Source organism: Gekko japonicus, unplaced genomic scaffold (assembly GCF_001447785.1).
Source record: "Gekko japonicus isolate JY-2015 unplaced genomic scaffold, Gekko_japonicus_V1.1 scaffold12, whole genome shotgun sequence".
Taxonomy (NCBI): domain Eukaryota; kingdom Metazoa; phylum Chordata; class Lepidosauria; order Squamata; family Gekkonidae; genus Gekko; species Gekko japonicus.
In genome coordinates this window covers 1,447,413-1,472,325 of record NW_015161947.1, presented here as the reverse complement: position 1 = coordinate 1,472,325, position 24,913 = coordinate 1,447,413, and the positions used below count along the sequence as shown (strand labels likewise).

General features: G+C 43.7%; 1 protein-coding gene across 1 annotated transcript in view; it reads left to right on the top strand.

Annotated features, from left to right (window-relative positions):
* Positions 1–24,511, top strand: part of CFAP100 (cilia and flagella associated protein 100) — a 31,331-nt gene extending 6,820 nt beyond the window's left edge. The window contains exons 3-15 of the mRNA XM_015429361.1: positions 2,495–2,601; positions 6,279–6,471; positions 7,579–7,646; positions 9,491–9,654; positions 12,162–12,242; positions 14,086–14,270; positions 15,868–16,045; positions 17,060–17,126; positions 19,982–20,133; positions 20,974–21,109; positions 21,330–21,532; positions 23,167–23,260; positions 24,329–24,511. Coding sequence (XP_015284847.1) covers positions 2,495–2,601; positions 6,279–6,471; positions 7,579–7,646; positions 9,491–9,654; positions 12,162–12,242; positions 14,086–14,270; positions 15,868–16,045; positions 17,060–17,126; positions 19,982–20,133; positions 20,974–21,109; positions 21,330–21,532; positions 23,167–23,260; positions 24,329–24,442 — 1,742 coding nt within the window. The 3' untranslated portion in view covers positions 24,443–24,511. The remainder of the gene's footprint in view (positions 1–2,494; positions 2,602–6,278; positions 6,472–7,578; positions 7,647–9,490; positions 9,655–12,161; positions 12,243–14,085; positions 14,271–15,867; positions 16,046–17,059; positions 17,127–19,981; positions 20,134–20,973; positions 21,110–21,329; positions 21,533–23,166; positions 23,261–24,328) is intronic.
* The last annotated feature ends 402 nt before the right edge of the window (positions 24,512–24,913 follow it).

Genomic DNA, 24,913 nt, shown 5'->3' with positions numbered 1-24,913 from the left:
CACAAAAAGGGCGATAGAGAGAGAGAGAGAGAGAGAGAGAGAGAGAGAGAGAGAGAGAGAGAGAGACTGGGAGGACAAAATTCGGGGGGGGGGGCAATGTCAGCTTGAGGACCCCCAACTGGGTCTCTCTGATGGCTGACACAGTAGAGTTTGGATTCACCTGGAATGCCTCTTCTTTGCCCTTTCTGCGATCTCGCGCACACACACACACACCCCTGACACAGAGCGAGTGATAGACAGATGCTGGGGACTGGCTCAGTTTCCTCTGCCTGCCCCCCTCCTGCACCTGCATAGCCAGCCAGCCTCACACTCTGTGCACTGGGAAGGCAGCACGTGGCGCTTCTTCTCCCTTGTGCAATGATGCGGCTGAGGACAGCAATGGCATGCTTAGTCCTCCTCTCTCCCCTCCCTCCCCTCCTGATCGGGGTTAGGAGACCTGTAATCATGGTGCCTTAGCATTCAGGACCTTGTTGCTGCATAGCTCTTAATGTTAACAGTTTAAATTATCATGTATTTGCTTTTAACTTGTAAACCACCCTGAGCCCACCTCACGGGGAAGGTGGTATAAAAATCTAATAAATCATAACAATTTACATGGCAGCAACCAATCCCTTGTCTGTCGTCATCCTCCTTACATGATCTGCCCTGCAAAAAGCTCATAGTGCCACGGTACTAGTTTCTTTTCATTCTGATATCTGGCCGCAGAAAAGGAACGTCTAGGGGGGTGGAATGTCAGTCACAGAACCATTCTTGTTGAATTGTACTGGCCTTTCCCCCATGAATATTAATGTTAGCACTGGAAAATGTAAAACAGGGATACTGTGATATCAACTGATGTGAGAGCTCCGTGTGATGAATACCAGTTATACAGGATTTGAGGAAAGACAGGGCAGCTATCACACTCAGGGACTGCAAGGAAAACTTAGCCACCACCTTATGCACTCTCAACCAAAATCCTCAAGAACAATACAGTTACTGGCCTCCAAATGAAGAATCTCAGCTGATGTAGTCGTATTCATTTTATTGCTCAGTTAAATCTTCAAAATTCTCTTTTTGTTTTTTGATGTTGTATGCAATGTGTCAAAATAGTCACCAAATCCAAATCAAACTTTATTTCGATACAAGATCAGCTCCGAGAATCAACAAATAATAAAAGGAAAACACATGCAATGCGGCAGGCACAAAACAGTGAACTCAAAGTAAGGGCGGGGGGGGGGACAAAGAGAGTAATACCCTCCTCAAACAGGTAAGCAAAATTACTGGGGTTCAATCAGCTGTTTGCATATCCCTCACGTCCATAGGGAAAGTTTGGCAGCTTTGCAAGTTATCTCCTGGGACAAGTCAACAAGGGGGAGAGAGACATAAAGTTGTTCAGATCTTCTCGATGTAGTTGGGAGAATTGGAGCAATATACTGATGTCGGATGTCATTCTGGGATAGGCAATGCAGGAGAGCATGTTGAATAGACTCTCATAGTAGTCACCATCTTAAATGAGGTACTGGGTTGTGCTTTCTCAGGGGAGAAAGACTTCCTCCAATGGAGAATGACTTTGCCTGAGGAAGAAAGGTGTCCTCTGATGTGGAAGAATCCTTCTCTGTCAAAAGGAAGCCTTTCTGTGTCAGAGGAAGACTTGGTGGAAGAGAGTCATAGGATCCAGCCCATTGTCTCCTGCATGTGAGAGAAGGAGCAATCCCTCCTCTTAGATGGAGCTCATGCGTGATGTTTTTGTAAGCAGTTGTAGTTTTTAAAAACCATTTTTTAAAAAAACTCTGCTGCATGATTAACTGGGATCATATTTTCAGTCAGTCAAAAGATTTTTAATTGATTGAAACTGTAGTGTATTCAAAGCTGCCTTGAATGCATGATATGTTGTGAAACATCTAATTGAAGTGTAATGTAAAGCTTCATCCTGGGCCAAATCCATCCAATCGTGTTACTAGCCCTGGAAGCACCTAGCCAATCACCTTCTAGCAAGCTCCCTGAGCGGGAACATCCGTGATTGGTCCTTATGTGAACAACCTTATTGGTTGGTATTTGTACAGTGGGTGTGGCTACATTAGCCGGGAATGTTTAAAAGCAGGACAGCTGCAATGTAAAGGTTGTTCTGGCTATCAGATGTTGATCCGTGTTGGAGTTGTGTTCGAGTTGAAGAATAAAGTTGTGTTCTTGCTGAATCACTCTCCGACTGCTTTGTTAAGTGAGCGACTTAACAGAAACTAACTAGCTAATCAGCTGACAGTGCAATCCTATGAAGAGTCATTCCCGTCTGAAATCAAAGTGCTTAAACTGGAGTGATGCTGCATAGTATTGCAACCCTACAATTAAAGCAGGATCTTTCAGGTACAGGTAGGACATGGGTCTATTCTGACAAATGAGTGCACGAAAACTCAGACCAGAACATAGTCCATTGTTGTAACTGTTCCCGTATCTTCACAGTGGCATGTTTGCCTTTTCCTGTGGTGATGCCCTGCTAACTACATCCTATTTCTTGCAGAAACTCCAAGTGGTGTAGAAACAGCATTGGATAAAAACCCTTTCAAAATCCCTTCAGACATAGATATCTTCTTACTGAGAGACAAACAGAAGGAAAAGGCAAGATTGGTATGTACAAATCATCATAAGAGACTTGCAAACAAAAATAAATCCCCAAGAATGACAAGTCAGAGGCATGACTGTGGGTTGGATCCCACAGGAGATTTTCAAAATGCAGAAGTGCTGGAAGTAATCCTTGGTGTCTGTATGTACCATAGGAAAATGATGATATGCCAGTTGTCTTTTCTGAGTGTGCAATACAAGATGTACCACAAGATATTTCTTCTGCTACAGTCTCAAAAGCAAATTGAATAAAATCACATGAACTGGAGCATGCCGTTGCTCCATATGCACATTATTATTTTGTTAAAAATTGTATTGAAGTGTTGTGTGCCATTGCAGACCTTCTGCGATTACTTGCACAAGCAGAATGACATTTTCCTTGGCTGCTCATGTATGGTTGGATCTGATTCTCTGTCAGTTGCCCTGTTAAATCATAGAGATTATGAATGAGGTGGAGGAAACAGATTCTTTTTTTTTATGCCCCCCATAGGGGATTTTTATTAGCATTTACTAAAAACTACAATGAAATTGGGGAGGGAATCTACACACTATAGGAGAAAGAAAAGAAAACCCACTAAAAACCCAAAGGTTGGAGGTCACATACAGCTTGTAAAAAATTTGCTTAACAATAATAAAAAGCTTTCTTTAACATTGAAAGTGATCAATCATCATCATAGCTTGTAAAAACATCCCAACAAATCTGACTATATGAAGAGTAGTCCAGGAGAATCACTATTTAACTTAGACACAAATTACAGAGAACAATGGCATCTCATTTAACCATTATTTTCCACCATTAAAAGCAAATTAACAATAAGTCTCCCTCAGTAGATATTACACAATCTCATTTTCTCTTCCATTGCTGTTTTCCTCTTTCTTCTTCCCTGTGGCACCATCTTGCTGTATCAGGAACTGGCCATCTCAAAACAAAGTCCCTTCTCCTTTTTCCAGGACTGTTCCGCTTAAATTCTTGTCTTCAATCAAATTCCAATTTGCTTTTCACTGCCCAACTTGAAGAGAGTCTCGTCACCTTATTGCCCAGCAGACTTAATCAGGATATAACCATGGAGGATACTCCTTCGCTTTAAGCGTCGCTTATGGTCTGCATACAGGCCCTTCGAATTGCAAATGCCCATTTGACCCTCCTCTTCGATCCTGGAAGCCCCTATGATCATTGGTTCTCCAATATTAACACAGTCCTTTTAAAAGCAACAGCTGATAAGTAGCACAGTTCTTGCATAGTACCTCGTTTATACCAACAGGGAACAAAGGCTTAAGACACAGTTTGCAAGTGTCTATGATTATTTCTGGTCAGATGGTTAACCACCAGCTCCTCCACTTCCTGGAGAAAGCTTGGATATCGCTTGTTGTCCGGCGCCATTTTAAGGATGTTTACTTTTACAAAGTTTGCCAAAGTCCTGAAAACTTGCTTCAATGCTTAATTGTCTCCTGGAATCTCTCTGTACAATCCATTGCTTTGTTGTTTCGTTTCAACTTTACTCACTCTTCATATGTAGATCAAGCAGATCTTGCTGACAGATATCCTTATCTGCCGCTCAACCTCCACTTGCTTGATTTGGGGCGTGTGTAGCTTAGTCCTTGCCGGAACACAGCAGAGAGACCGTCGGAGCAAAGGGACGCCTCAATTTCCTGACAGCGGGCCGGGAAAGAGGTGACCCTCAGTGCTCCATGACTGGAGACCCTTCGCAAAGGTCTCAGGGGGTGCGGACATTCGCACCCCCTCTCTAACTGCTGGTTTGCGAGCCACCTCCCTGAGAGATCCCAGGAGACACGGCCACCATCAGCTCGCCGAAACCCCGCCCTCCGAGGAAACAGATTCTCATAATAATAGAACTTGGGGTCGCCCAGTGAAATTGATTGACAATGGAATCAGGATAGATAAAAGAAAGTATGAATGAATAACTAGTTGGTATCTTGTTGTGAGATGTGATGATGCAAAAAAAACCCCATATGCTAGGGGACAGCTTTATTGTTATGAAAAGACCCTACATGTTTCGCCGTAAATGCTTCATCCTGGGATCAGAGAACTAACTTTGTACCGAACCTTTCCAGAGCAATTAAGTTCTAAAGCATCTTTGTATAGCAATAAAGCTGTCACCAAGCATCTTTTCTTCTTTTTCGGTTTGCTGGCACATTGCTTGGTGCAGCCATTTTTTTTCTCCTTAAGATGTGATGATGGCCACTGACACAGATGGCTTTAAGAAGGAATTAGAGAAATCCAACTATCAGCTATTATAGCTAAACAGAACTTCCATGTCCAGGGGCAGTATACATGTACAGGTGATTTGATGGGGACTGTGAAGATTTTAACCAGCGTAACAGAAATGGATGCAGTGTATGTAGCCTGTGATTGGAGTGCTGGTCCAAGGCCCCCACCCCGGGGCTCAGGGAGGCGGGGAATGTCCCCCCCCCACCGTGTCCCAACTGATGGCTGGTGGGAGCAGGGGGCAGGGCTTATGTGCCCGCCCCCTTGGCTCCTGACTGACGGAGCGGTGCGCCGGTGCGCTCCGGCAGGAACCAAGGCCTGATCACAGTACAAATCACACTTCTTCCAACCTTTGAAATGCAAACACAAATGACTTGCCTTCCTAACACTGTTGTGGGCATCAGTATCATGAAGGGCACCTATTTCCGTGAACTCTTATTACCAGGGAACTTTGGTTACATTTCCATTGACAGGAGTGGCACCGAATTAAGCCAGTATGTGAAAGCACCATCAAAACCAATACTATACAATGAGTTGTAGGGACCATATTACTCCAGTCTTGTCCCATATACATAGGCTTCCAACTTGCTTCTGGGCTCAATTCAAGGTGCAAGTATTCACCTTTAAAGCTCTGTACAGCTTGGGACCAATACACCTTAAGGAAAGCCTTCTCCCATATGAAGCTACCCACTCATTCTGGTCATCCTTGGAGGCCTTGCTTTGATTGCCCCGCCATCTGAGGCGAGATGGGTGGTGACCTGAGAAAGGGTCTTTTTCATTGGGGCACCAAAACTTTACAGCTCCCTCCACAAGGAGATTTTTCTGTCTCCCTCTATTGGTGTCTTTCATCAGCAGGTGAAGACTTCTTTGTTTAATCTGGCATACCCCCAAAGATAGTTATTGGCCCTCTTTCTAGTGTTGTTTCTTTATGGGTTTGTCATTGAATTTTGTATTTTCAATTATATTTTAATTGTTTGAATATTTTAATTTTCTTTATGTTCACCGCCTTGTGGACCCTGATTGGGTGGAAAGGCAGCATAAAAATGTTCAAAATAAAATAAGTATTCCACAACCAAGACGGGTAGTAAAAGAGCATGGGCAGCAACTCCTGATTTTTGCTGTGCACATGTCTATACAGGTCCACTAGCCAGTTGCCATAGTGCCATCTGCCTCTATAAACTAGTGAAATATGTTTTCAGTCTAAAGGAAACTTTGCAGTTACTGAAAACCCAGTTAGAGCCGGGGTGATAATAGCTTGGTTGGGAGGGGAATTTTGCACTGAGGAATGGTACAAGGAAAAGGTTCAGTACCCTGTTTTTCTGTACCATGTTCTGATCTGAAGGGCCATCTCCTGTGGGGCTGCTACTAGCTTTGTTAAAAAGCCACAAGAGGCGCTGATCAAGGACCTCCAATAAGGTTGTCTACACTTTGGCCCTAACTGCTGCATTGCCTCTAGGAGCGAGAGCGAAGGAAGATGCTGAAGGTTCATGAGAAAATGACCTGCTCCACTATGATTGGTGCAAAACAATCTGGGTTCAAGAGACAAATCCAGATGGAAGAGGAAGCCGAAGACAAAGAGTTTGCAGCAGAAGCTGAACGTCTGAAAGCTCTCCGGGAAAGCATCTCATGGAAGATAGCCGTCACTAAAGGTAGAGATCGTTTTGCAAACACCCAAATCAAGATCCACAGAGAGCATATATTATGTTGTTTCCACAGTTGTTATGTAAATTCTTCTTGCACTATATTTTTTCTGATTTCAGTCAACCCGTTATATATTGTTATTGTGTATGTTGAAAATAATAAAAATTTGAATTAAAAAAAAAATCCACAGAGAGGAACTAAAATTCAGGCGCTGAATACAACCCTTGTTTGGACAAGCTTCCAGGTCCAGTTTCTACCAGCTTCTGGTTAAAGCAGCCTCAGGCTGAAACTGCCTGTGACACAAATACACATGAAGCTGCTCGATACAGTGTCAGACCCTTGGTCTATCAAGATCAATTATTACCAAATCTAAATGCCAGCAGTTCTCCAGGGTCTCTTGGACAGAAATCTTTCACATCACCTGCTATCTCATCCTTTGAAGTGACGATGCAGAAGATTGAACCTAGGACCTTTTGAATGCCAAGCAGATGCTCTGCCACTGAGCCATGGTTCCTCCCAAATTATGCTTCCCCTGAGATTCATTTGTTTAAATGACAAGTTGCAGTGGCAGGCTGCAGACATGGCAAGTTTCTTTATGTAGATGTTTATGACAGTGTGCACATGATTCACAGATCTCCGACATGTATTCAGTAAACCCTTTGTCAGACAACTCTGCTGCTTGCTTGTGGGCTTCCTGCTTGCAGGCTTCCTGGAGGCAGCTGGTGGGCCATGGTGTGAACAGAATGCTGGATTAGATGGGCCTTTGGTCTGACCCAGCATGGCTCTTCATATATTTTGTTGGTGGTGAACAATATAAAATGAAACTTGCCACTGGCTGTCAGAAGCCACTGAGAGTGGGGAGAAGGGGCTGCCTAAAATTTCTGAATGGGCCCCATCAGTTCCAAACATTCCCAAAGATTTTGTAGAAGGGCCTCTAAATAAGAATCTTACCCAGGTAGCCAGTTGAGTCCTAACTGCAGTTTTCTTTCACAGTGAATTGAGGAAGATTTATAAAAGCCTATTGAACAAAATGCCTCGCCACTTCTCATCACTGCATTTTCTTGGTGACCCGTTCTGCTTCTTGCTCATAAAACTTTGCCTCTCTCTCAACCTAGACCAGGTGGTGGAAAGAGAAACCATGTACGACTACATCAGTCAGAAACGGCAAATGTTCCTGCTGCAGGTACTTCACTTCCCTTTCAGGCAGTTAACCTTGTGTTTGAGCTTCTTGGTTTTAGGAGCAATGGGTGGGATCCCTCGGATGGGTCAGTTGACAGTGGTGCCGACAGTCTCACACCAGGGGAAGGTTCCTTGCGCTAGAGGAAAGTGCCGCTGCTAGCAAAACAGATCTGCAGATTGCAACCCAGTGTGGTCTATCCACTGATTCCAAAAGGCCAGTGAGATGAGTATGGTGGACTGAATTTTGGTTTTGGGTATGAACCAGATTCAGATCCTTGTCCAGCCATTACAGTCCCCGAGTGTCTGGGGAAAGTCACTATTTCTTTGTCACTATTTCTTTGTCATGCGGATGCAGTATGCATGGGGGAAATGTCAAGCACAGGCACCTTGATGTGAGATGCAAAAGCCAGCAAATGACTTAGAGGCACTAGCTTTTCCCCTGCAGGGATGTTTTGACAAGGGAAGAGCATTATGATGTGTGGCCCACTGACTGCATTCTGAGAGGCCTGTACAACATCGTTTTCCTGAATATTTAAACCCTGTCTCTCGGTATCACTCTCCTGTCAAGATTCTCAGAGAAGTGTATGTGGTCGCCCCCCCCCCCCTCCAGTTTATCCTCACAGCAACTCCATGAGGCAGATCAGGCTGCTTGGTCCAAGGTCACCCACTTAGCTTCATGGCTGAGCAGGGAAATGAGCTTCGGTCTCCTCACTCCTGGTCCAACACTAAGATTACACTGTAGGGGGCTCCAGTTTTTACTATCCTATAATATGCCTTCATATAAGTGTGGATCATTTGAAAAGAGCAAGAGATAGGATTTCTGCATGCCAGGAAGCCTTAGGTTGCCAGAAGTTTGTCTGGTTCAGATCTAATGATGGTTACTGCATGGGGAGTGCATACATTGACTCTCACTTTCTTCCCTGAGGTAGCACGTTTCTAACAAATTATGTACTACAGTTAAACCGGGGGGGGGGGGAGTCTTAAAACAAATGGTTATTTCATCTTTGAAGGACAGAAGTGCTCCCAAGGTGGGAGGATGTAGGACTACACAAAGAAGCAGTGGCGACTGAGGTCTTTTCTCTAGTCTCATCAGAAACCTGGAAATAATTCTGTGCTCTGCAGAGCAGGAGTAAAGCTGAATGGGTCTCTCTTCTGGCAGTGATGCAACTCTGTGTTGGGAAATGCTGATCTGTCAAATTTGTCCATGTCATTTGAGCCACTTTGGCTGCTAGCACAGAAACCCAGACTTGGGCTCTAGTTCAGCAGCCACCTCTGTTGTCAAAAACACTTTGTTCATGAGCTCAAGAAGTTTGTTGAGCCCAATTGTTTTCCCCACCCAAAATTCTACATCCTCCCTTTTTATCCAGTACCATTCTCTGCTAGAACCAGTGTCCATCAGAGCCTTGAAACTGACCACCCTTATTTTATAGGTGTTATAATTTAAAGCATGCAAATCCTGGGACCAGCCAATACAGGATCACTCCAGTTGGCAGGCTATAAAGTGGGCTGGCCAACTTGTCAGTTCAAATGAGTAGCACTTACCTGTCCAAGCCACTGACCTAACTGTATATCGAATAGGACCAGTTCAAGGGGAAAGTCTTTGCCTCAAGGAAAACCCATTTGAATGTAATGCAGAAGATTTGTAGGGATTTATTCTGGTGTTGCCATACGTTTCCTATACAACTTTGAGCAAAGAAAAAAAAAAGCAATACTCTTGCTATACATTTCTCTTCCTCTCAATCTTAGAAAAGTTGTTTAAGTTTTAAGATCTTCAGTCTTGATGACAAACCAAGATGGTTGTGTCAATCACCAGACTCCCCTCCCTCTCTCTCTCTGCTTTAATTTCAGTATGCTGTAACTGTAAAGAAAGATGAAATTCAAAAGCTCGAGAAGCTGGCAGTGGAGGAGGAAGTCAAGTTGGAAAAGGCTGAGGAAGACCTGGAGAAGGATGCTGCCATGTTTGATGAGTTCCTGAGGGAGAATGACAGAAACTCTGCACAAGCCCTGAAAATGTAACACTACCAGTGGGACTCTGGACTTTGGCATTAATGGAAATGTCAGTTGGTGGGAAGCAACAGAAAAAATCTCTAAGTAGTCGAAGGCTTTCATTAGTTGTAGATTTTCCGGGCTGTATGGCCGTGGTCTTGGCATTGTACCACCACCCGTTTTGCCAGCAGCTGTGAATAGCATCCTCAGAGGTATAACACAGAAAGATGGAGTATGCTGTGTGTCAGTGTGAGAAGAAAAATGATAGGCAGGTTATTTATATCTACTCAGGAAGGTGGGGTAGGGGTGAGTCATTATCTTGTAGGAGTTTCCCAGGCTGTGACATGCTAAAGGAGGAGCTTTCCTGAGGAGGTTCTTTTGCATACGGATTGGCTATTGAAATTCTAATCTTATCTGTAGTGCTGTTGTAAGATGTAGAGAATTTTGTGTTTTTCAAGACTGGAAATCATGCTCTATTTATTTTTAAGCTCTCTTTTTTCCTGTTGAAATTGTGTTTGTGTTTATGAATTTCAATGGCTTCCCTGTGTAATCTGACATGGTAATTGGATGTGTTGTACAGCATTTCAGTGTCTTGGAATAAGATAGTGTGTCCTGTTTGAGTTAGGCTATGTTCAGCCACTGAGTATTTTTCAGGTTGGCCAAGTCTGCAGTGTCCTTCATGTTCTTTTATTCTTGTCTGGATGCCACGTTGTGTGGTCCCAATGTAAACCTGTCCACAACTGCAGGGTATGCGGTATACTCCTGCAGCAGTGAGGGAGTCTTTTCTGTCTTTTGCCAGTCGTAGAACCTGTTGTATTTTTCTGGTGGGTCTGAATACTGTTGGTAGGTTGTGTTTTTTCATAAGTTTTCCCATCTGATCAGTGATTCCTTTGATATATGGCAAAAACACTTTTCCTGTGGGAGACTGTTTTTCCTCAGTTGTTTGTTTTACCTTTGGTTTAATCATTCTTCTGATTTCATTCTTGGAGTAGCCATTTGCTTGAAGTGTGTGGTTTAAATGATTTAGTTCATCATTGAGAAAGTGCGGTTCACATATCCGTCTTGCACCATCTACTAATGTTTTGATTATGCCTCTTTTTTGCCGAGGGTGGTGATTGGAGTTTTTGTGTAAATGACGATCCATGTGAGTTGGTTTTCTGTAGACCTTGTGACCTAATTGAAGGTTAGCTTTGTGGATGACCATGATATCTAGAAATGGGAGTTTACCCTCAATTTCTTTTTCAACGGTGAATTGTATGTTTGGGTGGATGTTGTTGAGATGGTCTAAAAACTCCATCAATTCTACTTCTCCATGGCTTCTAATGATGAAGGTATCATCTACATACTGGAACCAGACTGTAGGTTTGTGGGGTGCAGATTCTAAAGCTGTTTCTTCAAAATGTTCCATGTAGAAGTTTGCTATAACTGGGCTGAGAGGGCTTCCCACGGCAACCTCATCCATCTGTTCATAGAATTCGTTATCCCATTGGAAGTAACTGGTTGTCAAACAATGGTGGAATAAGACAAATCTCTTTTGCTTACACAGCTCGTGTTCATATATATCCATTTTATAACTGTTGAGGAGGTGGGATGGGTGGGTGGGGATTAGAAAAGTTTGTGCCATAAAGACTGCTCAGTATCATGGGTGAGAGTATGCAACTGGCCCAAGGTCACACAGCAAGCTTCCACGGCAGGGTAGGGACTCGAACATCGGTCTCCCAGATGCTAGACCAACACTGTAACCACAACAAAGGCCTGTAAAACGGAGCTGTTCCGCCAGGCCTTTGGTTGAGGCGGCGGTCATCACAACCATCTCAGCCTCCCCTGCTCACACTGCTTGCACTGCTGCAGTGCTTACAGCGCTCGTTACCATTTGCCCTGCTCACAGAGGCCAACAGAGCATCATCGCAGGAGGCACTATCAATCTGCCTGGACTAGTTGCCATCTATCTGATCGGACTGAAACTCAATCTTAAATTTTCTTTCATAATGTCAGTTTTGTTTAATTTGTTTGTTCTAGTTAAACCCTAATGTTTTATATGTTATGTTGTTGATTGAAATGCTGTGATCCGCCCTGAGCCTGCTTGCGGGGAAGTGCTGGATATAAATCAAATAAATCAAAAATCAACACACCACACTGGTTCTGTACCCCACCTATATTCTACCAGGAGACCCAGTTTCAATCCTTAGCATCTCCAGTTAAAGGATATCGAGCAGCAAATGTTGGGCAAAACCTTTCTCTGCCTACAACCCTGGAGAACCACTGCCGATCAGAACAGACAATATTGAGTCAGTGGGCTGACTCTGTGTAAGACTCTCCAACTCCGTATATCAGAAAGCTAGGCAACAGGTGTGGAACGGCTTCAGGAAACACCTCAAATCTGCCCTAGCAACAGCCAGTACCTATTTGGAAAGATCACGTTGAGAGCCACACCTCTGTCCCATAGGTGCTTCTCTCCTGTGTCTGTACAATTGCCATTCCCAATGCCATTGCAGTAATTGTTAGTTACCCATTCTTATGCTTTCTTCTGCAGTGCTGAGAAAGAAACCAAAGCCAAGTTGGAGAAAATAATTGAGATCCGAGAGCTGACGGCCCAAATGATGAATATCCAAAGGTAGCGATTGCTTGGAAAATATTGCAGCTGGAGATATCACCCATAACTTTAATGTTGTTTGGTTCCCGCTCCACCCCCCCCACCCCCCCGTGTATCCATAAGTATTCATCTACATAGTGTGGGATTCATTTGTGTTTTTAGAACGCTACAGCATAACTATAATGTGCCGCACATGAACTTTTCCAGGGTGGACTGCTGGGAGTACATCATATCAGTGCCCTGTACTGACTCCCTGTGACTCTCCAGGAACTGCTTGTTACCTCTAAAGCCCTTAATGGGTTAATCAGACAAGAAGGTGCCTCTGCCTGAATGTCTTATGGTGATCAGCAGTAGCTTTTGACAGATTTCCATCTGTATCACATCTGCAGGGGCATGGAGAGAAAAATTATGCAGCTGCTCTTTGGCTGGAGGATTCCCAATTTAGCCCAGCAGCATTGTAGTTGTTATGAAAATGCCCAGAAACATGACCAAAGTGGGGTGTGTGAGGCCAGAGGATGTGTACTTTGCAGGGTCAAAACCAGGGGTCATTTGGGGGGGACGCGGGGGGACGCCATCCCCCCGGGTGAGGTGTGGGAGGGCGGGGCCGGGAGCTCCCTGCTGGTGCCCACTGGAGGTCGCTGCCGGCTGTGGGGAGGACACACTTCCGGTGATGTCAGGGGGTGTGGCATATGCTAATGAGTTATGCTAATGAGTCCCCCTAGCTCTTTTTCTACGAAATGACCCCTGGTCAAAACAAATGCCACCGCACATTTAAACTAGGGGCTCTCCACTAGAATCAGGACTGTGGTGTGAAGAGGGGGCTTAACTCTTCCTCCATAGAATTTTCCTCACCTTGAAATGTCCCTGTGGTGTATTCAATGCAATGGAAAACTGTGTTGAACTCACTAATTGAAACACCATGTAAAGCTTTGTCCTGGGCAAGGATCCTAATCACTCAATTCCTATTGGTTGTAATGTACAGGAGCAGGGCTCTAGTCGGGGGGGAGCTCTCAGGTACGGAGCTCCGGAAGAGAACCTCTAGGGGGCGGGGCGGTCACGTGGTGAAGCCCTGCCCCCTTCTTTACCCCGCCCTCTGCTTCGATCCTCATTCCGTTTGGGAATGAGGATGAAGCAGGAGGGTAAGTAGCCGGGCCTTCTGACACACTTCCGGTGATGTCAGGGGGTGTGGCCTTCTGTCACTTCCGGTGATGTCAGGGGGCGTGGCATATGCAAATAAGTTATGCTAATGAGTTATGCTAATGAGCTCCGGCAGCTCTTTTTCTACAACAAGACCCCTGTACAGGAGGGTGTGGCTACATTAGCCGGGAGAGTTTAAAAGAAGCACAGCTACAGTGCAAAAGCTGTTCTGGTTGTTCTGTTCTGGTTGTGTTCATTAAAGCTGAATCACTTGCTGAAATCACTCTCTGACTCTTTGTTAAGTAGCCGACTTAACAGTCCCTTTGAGGCTGCTGTTCAACCTGCTGGGGGAAAGTGGCAAGGGGAAAGAGCTGCGTCTTCTGCACTGAGGCTCCAATTCAAGAGCAGGTCTCCAGGGCTGCTCTTTTGCAGTATTTAAAAAACCATACTGGACTTTCATTTATGTTGGGCTTGATTCTTGGGCTGGTCATTATACAAAACTTCCCTGGTGGCACAGTGTGAGGTCCCAATGCTCTTCCAGTGCAGGAAAACGGCTAGCTTCTGAAATGCAACACTCCTTTCCCTGGCTTTGCCCCTGCCCAAAGAGCAAACTAGTGGGCTGCCAGATTGTCCTCTGTGCAGACCCACCCTTGAAATCTAAACACTGAATCTGTTTACCATTTGCAGTCTCTGTGTCACTTATTTATTCAGTCCATTTGCCTCCTAGTGAGATTGCCAGATTTGAAGACACTTTGCAAGAATACATGGTATTCAAGGACTTCCTCTTCCAGTTGTCTCCAAAGGAGTGGCAAGAAAACTATGAAAAAAAGCGGAGGAAAGAAAAAGTGATGAAAGTTATTACTGATCTTAAAGATGAAAAACCTGTCCATGTAGCACCCAGTGCAAGCCGAGGTAAGCGGTCCAGCAAAGGACGGTCTACTCTGTGATCCCCAGAAGCTGGTATTTAAAGCTACACTGCCTCTAAACCTGAATGTCCCATTCAGCTCTCATGGGAGGTAGTGGTTAGAGATATGAAGGCTGGGGGGGGGAGAAATTGGGTGGTGGTCAGTTTTTGCCCCCCACCCTGGACTTTTTTCATTTTCCAATGAAAAAAATGGAGAATTTCCAGGAACACTGAGGGGGGAAAACTGGGATGAAATATTTTCCCTTTTAGAATGTTTCTTAAGGTAGGTATTTTACACTGACCATGTTGTATAGCATATTCCCCACTCCTCCACATGCAGCCAGCTGGGTGACCTTGGGTCAGTCACAGTTCCCTCAGAGCTGTTCTCTCAAGAGCAATTCTCGCGGAGCTCTCTCAGGCCCACTTACCTCACAGGGTGTCTGTTGTAGGGAGAGAAAGGGAAGGCGCTCTGAGACTTCTTTGGGTAGTGAAAAGCAGGATATAAAAACTAACTCTTCTTCTTAATGCTAATACATTATTAAAGAAGTCAATGTTAAAAAGTTTATCCAAGCATCCCTATCTATTGTGACTCTATGAGGGAATTTCCATCCAAATAATACACTGTCTTCTGTTAACTACAGAATTTGTTTTCTGTCTTCAAATTTTTTTCTTCCTAAGATGGCAAAAACTGATAAGACATCTCCTATGCTGCCATTCTTTTTTGAGAAATTTCTTATAGAAAATGAAGCATTTGCACTCTTAATTCCATAAATATACCAAAGAGTGCAATGTTCTGTGCTAAGTTATAAATTATGCATTTTATGTTATTCAATCAATAAAAGAAGTTTATGTTTGATAAAGAAGTAATATTGCACATATTTCAATTTTCCCAAAAATTTCATTTTTCCCCCCTGGGGAAAATTGTTTTCCCCCATGGCTCCAACATTTCTGAAAATTTATATCTCTGGTAGCGGTTGATAACTTTATCGTTCTGTGAATTTGTCTAATGCCCTTTTAAAGTTATTACCACATTTCTATATGTTGTCTAAGCCAGTTAACATTTCCCTATATTAATTAGGTGTTGTGTGAAGAAATGCTTACGTTTGTTTTAAATCATTTTGGCAACCTCCCTGAATTCTGGTGTTTTACAAGAGGGAGAAAAACATAAATGCTGGAGCCAGTTATGATGTAGCGGTTAAGAGCAGTGGACTCCAATTGGGAGAACCAGGTTTGATTCCCCAGTCCTCCTCCACATGAAGCTCTGCATTCCTCCACCTTGGGTCAGTCACAGTTCTCTCAGAGCTCTCTCAGCCCCACCTACCTCACAGAGTGTCTATTGTGGGGAGAGGAAGGGAAGGTGATTGTAAGCTGCTCCGAGACTCCTTCAGATAGTGAAGGATGGGGTATAAAACCAACTCTTCTTCTTATATTCATTTTTCCCACCCCATGCAAAATGTTATAAAGTTTCCTCATGTTCACTCTCTTCTTTAGTTGTCTTTTTTCTAAATTAAAAAATCCCAGACATATATGCATATATATCTATGTATCTATATCTATAGATATATATCTGTCTTTGTCAAAGATCTTTGCTCTTTTTGTGCTCAGGACGGGATCAGCAAAGCAAGAGCAAACAGAAAGGCACGCGTTCCAGTTTTGACTTGTGCCCACCACCAGAGCAAAGCCATTCTAGGAGTCCAAGTATATCTCTGCCAAGAAGAGACTCTATCAGACTAGGCCGAATGGTCTCTCGGCAAAACTTAAAATCCCAGCAAAGCAGAAAAGCGTAAGTGTCGGGGGTGGGTGGGAAGAGTCAGTCAGCTTTACATAACCATCTGTCAGACAAAGGTTTGCCTTATCTCAGCTTGTGAATGAAGGGCTACAGTTTAGCTTTCTCAGAACAAATGAAAGCAATCACAGGGGGTAAGATCTGTGGCGTGGTCAGTACAAATCAGCAGCAGTGACTTGTCATGAACATGACTCCCATGGAAGCCTTGTCTACTAGAGCTGCCAGCCTCCAGGTGGTAGCTGGAGGTTTCCTGGGTTTAGATCTCATCTCCAGGTGAAAGAGATCAGTTCACCTGGAGAAAATGGCTGCTTTGGAAGATGGACTCTATGGCATTGAAGCCCCTCCCCAAACCCCACACTCCTCAGGCTCCACCCCCAAAATCTCAAGGTATTTCTCAACATGGAGCTGGTAGCCCTACTCATCTACATTACAAATGTATACCAGTGCTGTTGTGTACCTCTTTTCCCTGCTGTGGATTCCTCAAAAGAATCCTTCTCTTGTGCAGTTTGAAGCGAACCCTATTGAACTAATTAGATACAAGTCATCGGTATTTTGTTTCCTATTGTGTTTTGTGGCACTTTAAAGACTAATACATTTACTGTGGCATTAACTCTCATGAACCAGGGCCCACTTTGTTTGATCCCGGATGTGTTGTGTATGTGTATGTGTGTGTAGTTGCAGCTGACTTATGGTGCCCCTGCAGGGTTTTCAAGGCAAGAGATGTTAAGAGGTGGTTTGCATTTGCCTGCCTGTGTAGCAACCCTGGTATTCCTTGGTGGTCTCTCATCCAGATGGTTTTCAGGGCCAAACCATCTTAGCTCCCAAGATCTGATGAGATCGGGTTAGCCTGGGCTACTGTGTACAAACCAAAGGCACTAGCAGGAAAATGCTGTTTGCCTCCAGCAAATCAGTGTGAAATAAGCCAAACAAAAATAATTGTCACATTGTCCACTGTGTAAATTGCATGCAGTCGTTTTGTGCTCGTATTTAACCCAAGAATAATCTCTACAGGAGTACTCTAAGTGCTTCAACAGAAGACAAAGGAAATATATCTCTATCTGATGAGGAAGACGATGAGGTCAGTAACCTTGAATCAAATGTCTTTTGAATATTACTTTGGATTTACTTGATGGGGCCTTTACTGCATTTGATCGTGTTGTTTGAGCATTCACTTTCATGAGGCTTGTGCAGGAGACGTGACTTGTGACCAGTGCTATCAATTTGGCACTCCAGGCAAGTATAAACTAGTTAACTAAAATTTTCTGACATTTGGTATAATTACCTACTTAGTTGGGATTAATTTTCTCCATAAGGATACTGTGCAGGTCTCCAAGGATTTTAAAACTAGGAAATGCTACCATCTAGGAGATAGTCTCTATTTGGTGAAACAGAATTGTTTGTACCTTTTAAAAATTAGGGACGAGCAAATATGCCCAGTGTCATTTCTTATGTTTTCGTTCTCTGCTTCCTGCAGTTGTTTCTGTTAAGTCGGCTACTTAACAAAGGAGTCAGAGAGTGATTCAGCAAAAGATCAGCTTTATTCAGCAAACGCGTAACACAACTCCAACAGATCAACTCGAATAGCCAGAACAGCTTTAACATTGAAGCTGCTCTTCTTTTGAACTCTCCCGGCTAATATAGCCATGCTCTATTATACAATAACAACCAATCAGGTTGTAACAATTAAGTCCAATCACAATCGTTCCCTCTCATGGAACTGGATGGTAGGTGATGGGATGGTTCTTCCTGGGCTACCAATGGAATTGGAGTGATTAGGATCCTTGCCCAGGACGAAGTGTTACATGGTGTATGAATGTGTGAGTTTACAAGCATACAGTTGAGTACACTACAGTTTCTGTAGATTCATTGGAATTGTATAATTCATTGGAATTATATGGCTTTTATACACAACTTATGTGTACATATGTCCGACAGAATGCAGACTGACACACCAATCATGTTTTTACAAAGAAGTTTACCTTGTGAGAAAAATTCAGAACAAAAATAAAGAATTGTGGGACTCACAAAAGGAGTAGCAGGGATGTTATTGTAAATACCAGGGATGAGAACTTCATAATCATCCCGCTATTTAACGCACTTGTTTACATTTCATTTGGAGATAGGGTTGTCAACCTCTGAGTGGTGGCTAGAAATCTCCTGAAATTGCCCGGACACCTCCAGGCAATGGAGATCAGTTCACCTGGAGAAAATGGCACTTTTGGAAGGTGGACTCTATGGCATTATGCCCCATTGAAGTTCCACCCCTCCCCAAATCCCATCCTCCTCAGGTTTCACCCCCAAAATCTCTAGAGTGTAGTCCCTGGCCTGAAAGTCACCCGTCTTGCCTCAACCAGGGCCAGGGCCTTTTCCGCCTTGGCCCCTGCCTGGTAGAACATGCTCCCCATTGAGATCAGGGCCCTGCAGGATCTACTTCAATTCCACAGTGCCTGTAAAACAGAGCTGTTCCACCAGGCCTCTGGCTGAGGCAGCGGACGCCCATATATGGCCTCCCTGAGGTATTTGTCACTCTGTTAACAACTACTGGCTATTCACACCAGAAAATCTCTCTGCTATCTGATGTTTATGATGTTTTAAATTTAATTTTATTGTATTAGCTAATATAGTTCTATAAATGTGAATAAGTAAGTAAGTAAGTAATTTTTCTCGGGAAACAAGCAACAAAACATAGGACTCACCTCAAGCAAGTCCCCCAAAGGTTCTGCAGGCCTTTCCCCTATATAAATAGCCCAGTTCTGTCATTTGCACCTTCCCACTGACTGGGGTCTTGAAGCAATGGGTACTGACTTACCCAGGGGTGGACGTTTGCAAGCTAACTTCAGTCTTCCCTCAGAGCAATTCTGGCTGGTCTCTGGCAATTCAGCCTTGCTAAATTTTAATTAAGATGAGGTAAAGTTTCTTCAGTTTCACTTGTCAGGATTTTTAAAAAATCAGTTCATCAAAATAGTAGCCCACGTTTTAAAGTTTCCTCTTTGTTTAGATTTCATAAGTAATATTCCAGTCATGCTTAACAGTGGCTGCTTCCTGAAAAGCCCTTACTGCCAGGTGCCACCCACCTTACTCTAGAACAGTGTTTCCCAGCCTGAGTCCTAGGCTTTTTTTGGTTTTTGCATGCTCTGTTTTCTTAAAGAGGGTCATCTTACCAAGTAAATTTGGACTTGTGAGTCACCATATCCAAAAGGTTGGAAAGCATGACAACTTGTGAGGTCAGCTTGCATAGCACAATATATTTCCCTGGCTACAGCCAGACGTATAGAGCAGACTCAAAGAATCCTAATTCCCTTGATTTATGCTACACCTACAGGATATATTGGAATTGTTTTGTCCATTAACTAACATTGTGAGAATTTATCCTCATTGCTTCTGTCATTAACTTACAGCCTTATACCATACTTGCATGCACGATTCACACATGGAACTATAAGATGGAGAAGGATGTTTTCCCCAGGTAAAAGGAAATCTTTGAGACTATGCACAGTGTAAACACAAGCCTGTTTCATAATGGAAACTGCATGTAATTCTATGCAACATTTATCAGAAAATACAATATATGGGTTCATTGCATAAGCAGCACTATTCTGCCCCATGTGTTTTTGTAAAGTATGTTTGTTGGGCAGGGAGGAAGTAGGAGCAGGAAGAAGTACAGTTGACCCTGCTTTCAGTGCTAGGCATGTGTTACTGTGGTTGCAGCCACAGAGAAGTGAGTGTCTACATGGCAGGCCAGTTTCCCCTCCAACTTTCCCCACTCCCTTGCCAGTTCAGTGCTCTGTCAGCTATCCACATGCAGGAGGGTGGGATGAAAGAACAAGAAGTAAAGCAGCTGGAAGGGTAAGAACCCATTTCTCCTGCCCTGCATGTCCTCTGCTGAGGATAAACAGAACAATAATTCTTAGGTCTTTATACATTCCTTTGCAGCAGCCTGAGATATATTTTACTGATCCACACCAGTTGCTAAATCTTTTCACTGAGCTCGAGGAACAGAATTTGTCTCTAATTCAGAATTCACAGGAGACAGAGGAAACTCTAGACGAACTTCGGCATACTTTGACTACCACTCGCAATAAAATGTAAGTGATTAACAGTGCAGTCCTAAAGAGACTTACACACTTCTAAGCCCACTGACTTCAATGGACTTCAAAGGATGTAACTCTGCTAGTTTGGGGTAGTGGTTAAGTGTGCGGACTCTAATCTGGGAGAACTGGGTTTGATTCCCCACCTGCTGATGTGACCTTGGGTCAGTCACAAGCTCTGGCACAGCTGTCCTTGAAAAAGAGCAGTTTGTGTCAGAGTTCTCTCAGCCCCACCCACCTCACAGGGTGTCTGTTGTGGGGAGGGGAAGGGAAAGGAGTTTGTAAACCGCTCTGAGAGTCCAAGTGAAGGGTGGGGTATAAATCCAATCTCCTCCTAAGGACTGCACAATAAAGGACCGTTCTTGTGTTGAATCACACTTCCTAAATATTATGGACTGTCAAAACAAACTGCCCACATTGCTAGTGCTACACTGCATAGGAAGGAGGAATTTTTTCAGTTCAATGTGTAAAGTAATGCAATTTATTATCAATATGGAGAAATTATGGTATTATGTTATTGTAAGAGTATTGCATTGTCATATCAACCGTAAAGAACAAAAAAGGGATCAATAGTTTGAACTTTTTTTTACTGCCACTGTGATGAGATCCACGTAGCTTTCATTCATCTTGTGAACTGTCTGTCTTGCATTAGGCTTGCAAACTTGCACACGTTCCTCAAGCCTACCTTAACCAATATGTCTTTATCACAAAAACTAACATAAAGGATTACCTGAATGAACTTTCATGTGAAGCATGCCAGTGATAGCCTGGAATTCCTACTTGGAGAGAAAAATCTTACCAAACCCATTTTAAAAATTCCAATTTCTTGTTGAACAGGGACAAAGAAATCGAGCAGTTAAAGCAACTTGCGATCACGCTTCAAGCCAACATTGTTAAAGAGGAAGAGACAGCAGCAGACCTAGAACTCAAATCACGAGTCTTTTCCTTTGGAGAATACAAAGCAGAGGTTCAGGTGCGCAAGTCAAAGTAGTAACTGAAGAGGAAACACTGGCCAGGATAGGAAGATATATACAGATAAATGTCTAGCAACCGCTACTAAAAACAGGGTGACACTTTCCCCAGAAAAATATCCCACGTTTTGCAAGCATGACTGTGAATACAAGCTCACAGTAAACACGTATTTCTCAACTCTTTGTCAGTGCTTGAGGATTAATGCTGTTTGTTGCCTGCAGGACAAAATGCTGGTGAGCTTGCATCGAAAGGTGCTGGAAGTCTATCGGCGCTGCATTGGAGAAAACGAGGCAAATCTTGGAACGCTACAGATGCTAACCGTTATAGAACACCAACTGGATGACTTGCTAGAATGCCTCGAAAGAATACCTGCAGCAAGAATAGAGCAAGCGGAGAAAGCTAAAGAAAAAGAACGAAGGATAAGGTAAGACAGAAATCCTATTCAGAACCCCTTATGCTGTCCAGTTGAGAGTTCGTACATCAGCATGGAAGGTTGATCCATGGTGAATCACTGCCTGCACAAAGGGCTGAAAGTGGTAAAATTTCAGGCCTGGTGGATGACCTGTGCCAGAAAATGGATGGGGGGGGGATGCGACCCTGTTAACTCTCCTGGACTTCTCAGTGGCCTTGATTACCATCAGTCATGACTGCCTTTGGGGAATCCAGGAGGCACTATTTTGTGGCAGTTTTGGTCCTGTCTCAAATGTAGGTTTCAAAGTGTAGTACTAGGGGACTGCTGCTTAGCCCCTTGGCCAACGGAGTCCCACAAGGCTCCCATCTTGCCACCCCCATGCTTTTTAACAACTACATGAAGCCACTGGAGAGGTCATCTGGCGATTTGGGTTGAGTTGCTATCAACATGTGGATGATGTTCAGTTCTAACACTTCCAGTGTAGGCTGTGAAAACTGAACAAGTGCCTGGAAGCAGTTTCGGGATGAATGAGGGCTAACAAACTGAAACTTAATCTCAACAAAATGGAGGTGCAGCTGGTGGGGTGAAGGCTTGATCCAGAAAATGGGATGTTTCCCGCTCTGGATGGGTTAGCACCTTCCCTAAATAAGCAGAGTCATAGCTTAAAGGTACTGCTGGACCTCGGCCTTCTGTTGGATAAACAGGTGGCAGCAGGAGCCAGACACACCTTTCACCAGCATTCCCTTCCTAGGCCAAAAAATCTTGTCACTGTGGTGCATGCCCTAGTAACATCTACATTAAACTACTGCAATGCATTTGGGGGGGGGGGGGTTGCCCTTGAAGATTGTTCAGAAACTAGTCAGTATAGAATGCTGCAGCCAAAATGCTGACAGAATACCATCAAGACCGTATCACCTGTCTTGTGCCAGCTGCACCTAGCTCCCAATTTGCTTCTGGGCCTAATTCAAGGTGCTGGTACCTTCAAAGCTCTATATGGCTTGGGGCCAGCATACCTTAAGTAGACCACCCACTTCCATATGAACCTACCTGACCACTCCAGTCATTCTTCAGAGGCCCTGTTTCAGGCACCCCACCATCTGAGGCTAGATGGGCAACAACCTGAGAAAGGGCCTTCTCAATCGTGGTGCCAAAACTCTTGGAATTCCCTTCCCAGGGGGATTTGTCTGTTTCCCTCTATCATCCTCTTCTGCTAGCAGGTGAGGGCTTTTGTGTTTTGCTTTCGTCCCTCGTTCACTGATATTAGCCCTCCTACCCATGTACCTATGCATTTTACATGTTTTAAGTATTATGGTAGGTAGAATGTAAAATCCAGTTGAACACTGTCAATAGACTTCTAGTTTGAAATGATAGACTAGTTTCACCTAGCTTTGGATACAAACTGCAAGCACACACAGGGAGTTTCTGGCTTTCCCCTCTCAGGTAGAAACCCTCATGACCTCTTTTTCGAAAGGAGACACGGAGTTTTCCAGAGCAGCATCTCATGAAGCACAAGAGGCTATTACGGGGGGGGGGGACTAGCTACCCCCCACGTGCATACACAAAGGGCCCTCTCTGAACCCTTGCCACTGAACTCATATATGTGGCTGACACACCTGTCTCTAAATCTACGGCTTCAATTTTGACAGGATGAGAGAAGAAAAGATAAGACAGCAGAGAGCGCTGCAGGAGGAGAGGTTGCAGCGAGCCCTGGCAAGAGCACAGGCTGAAGTTAAGAGAAAGGTAAGCCCAGGAACCTTTGGTATTTTGTGCATGAGCTTTCAGAATTTTAACTTAATTTAAATACACAGTGTTCTGTAACTCTAATTTAATTGGACTGCAGCTACACAGAGGGTAAGGTCTGACTCAGTACATTACTACTCTTAAAGGGTAAGATGTTTGTGTTTCAGATTGTCACGACATGAGAATATTCTCCCACTAAGTAAAATAATATAAAAATCATGGAACAGACTCATAAAAGAGCAACAGAAGTGATGGATGGAAAAAACTGTTCTACACAGGTTTAATTTTAAAGTAATCAAATGTGTGGTTGTGGTGAGCAAGGAAGGAGCCAAAACAGGCAGCCTTTGCAGCGATTCACAAATCTTTCCTGTTACAGAGGGGTCCAGTTTTGGTGAGGAAGAAACAGCGAGTTAGGGCTGCCCTGTTTTTTTCTGCTGGATGTGACTGCTGGAACAGCTCGCCCTTCTTTTAAACCCCATTCCGCTTTAGGTGGAAATGGAGAAGGAAACACTGAAAGTGACATTCATCTCACCACTCCAGTGAGCCTTCCTCCAGCTAAACGGAACTTAAAAAGGTAAAAGTAAAGGTTTCCCTTGCTCGAAAGCCAGTCGAATCTGACTCTAGGGTTGCGGTTCTCATCTCCATTTCAAAGCCGAAGAGCCAGCGCTGTCCGAAGACATTTCCATGGTCATGTGGCCGGCGTGACTAAACACCAAGGCGCACGGAACGCTGTTACCTTCCCACTGAAGTGGTACCTATTTATCTACTTGCAATTTCTTGCTTTCGAACTGCTAGGTTGGCAGGAGCTGGAACTTGCTTCCAACTTAATTTGTTTCTTCCTAAAATGAAAGAGCCACTTAATTTAGAAGGAGGCTCCTTAGGCAAGAGTGAAGATAGGTAGCTGTCTTAACTTTCATAGCTGTACTTCAGGACATATTTTAAAACATCCATTTCTTTAAAAAAAATATTAGCTTGTAGTTTTTAAAAAATGGTTTCAGCTATCAGCATTTACAAATTAAGCCCTAAACACTAGCAGATCTTGGGCCTGCTTTTCCTGTATCTTTTCAGACTGGCAGAAGACTGGTGTTCCGCTCAGAGCCCCCTGCCTTCAAGGAGAAGGAAGATGAGGATCTAGGACTGATTGACAAGGAAAAGGAAGAACTGCTGTACTACTTCACTTAGCAATTTGACATGAGACTCTGAAGTTCTGCAGTGAGCATAAAGCATGTAACAGTAGTACAGACTGCTTGGAGATCGGGGCTTGGGGTTTTTAGTCAGTTATATATTAAATAAATGTTTCAAGGTAACAAAACCTAATTTTCCTTTTTTTAGTAACCCAACTAATCCAATCCAAAGCCAGAAAAGCCACCATTTCTACACTGCTTTAAGCTTCAACTCAAACCCCTTCAGTTTTGTCCTTTTATAAATAATTAACAAAAACAAGATTAGGGAGATTGCAAGAAAATCCTAGCCTCCAATCAGATGGTTTCATTTCAGCACTGAATTTGGCAAGTGTTAAAAATGAAAGTGACAAAGTATGTAGGGATTTTGAGTGTTTCTTCAGAGCTTTAAACTTGAAAACTTCCAAGATTTTAAGAATCTGTTTTGTTGTAGTAAACATACTGCACAGAAATGAATACAAGATGAACAAAA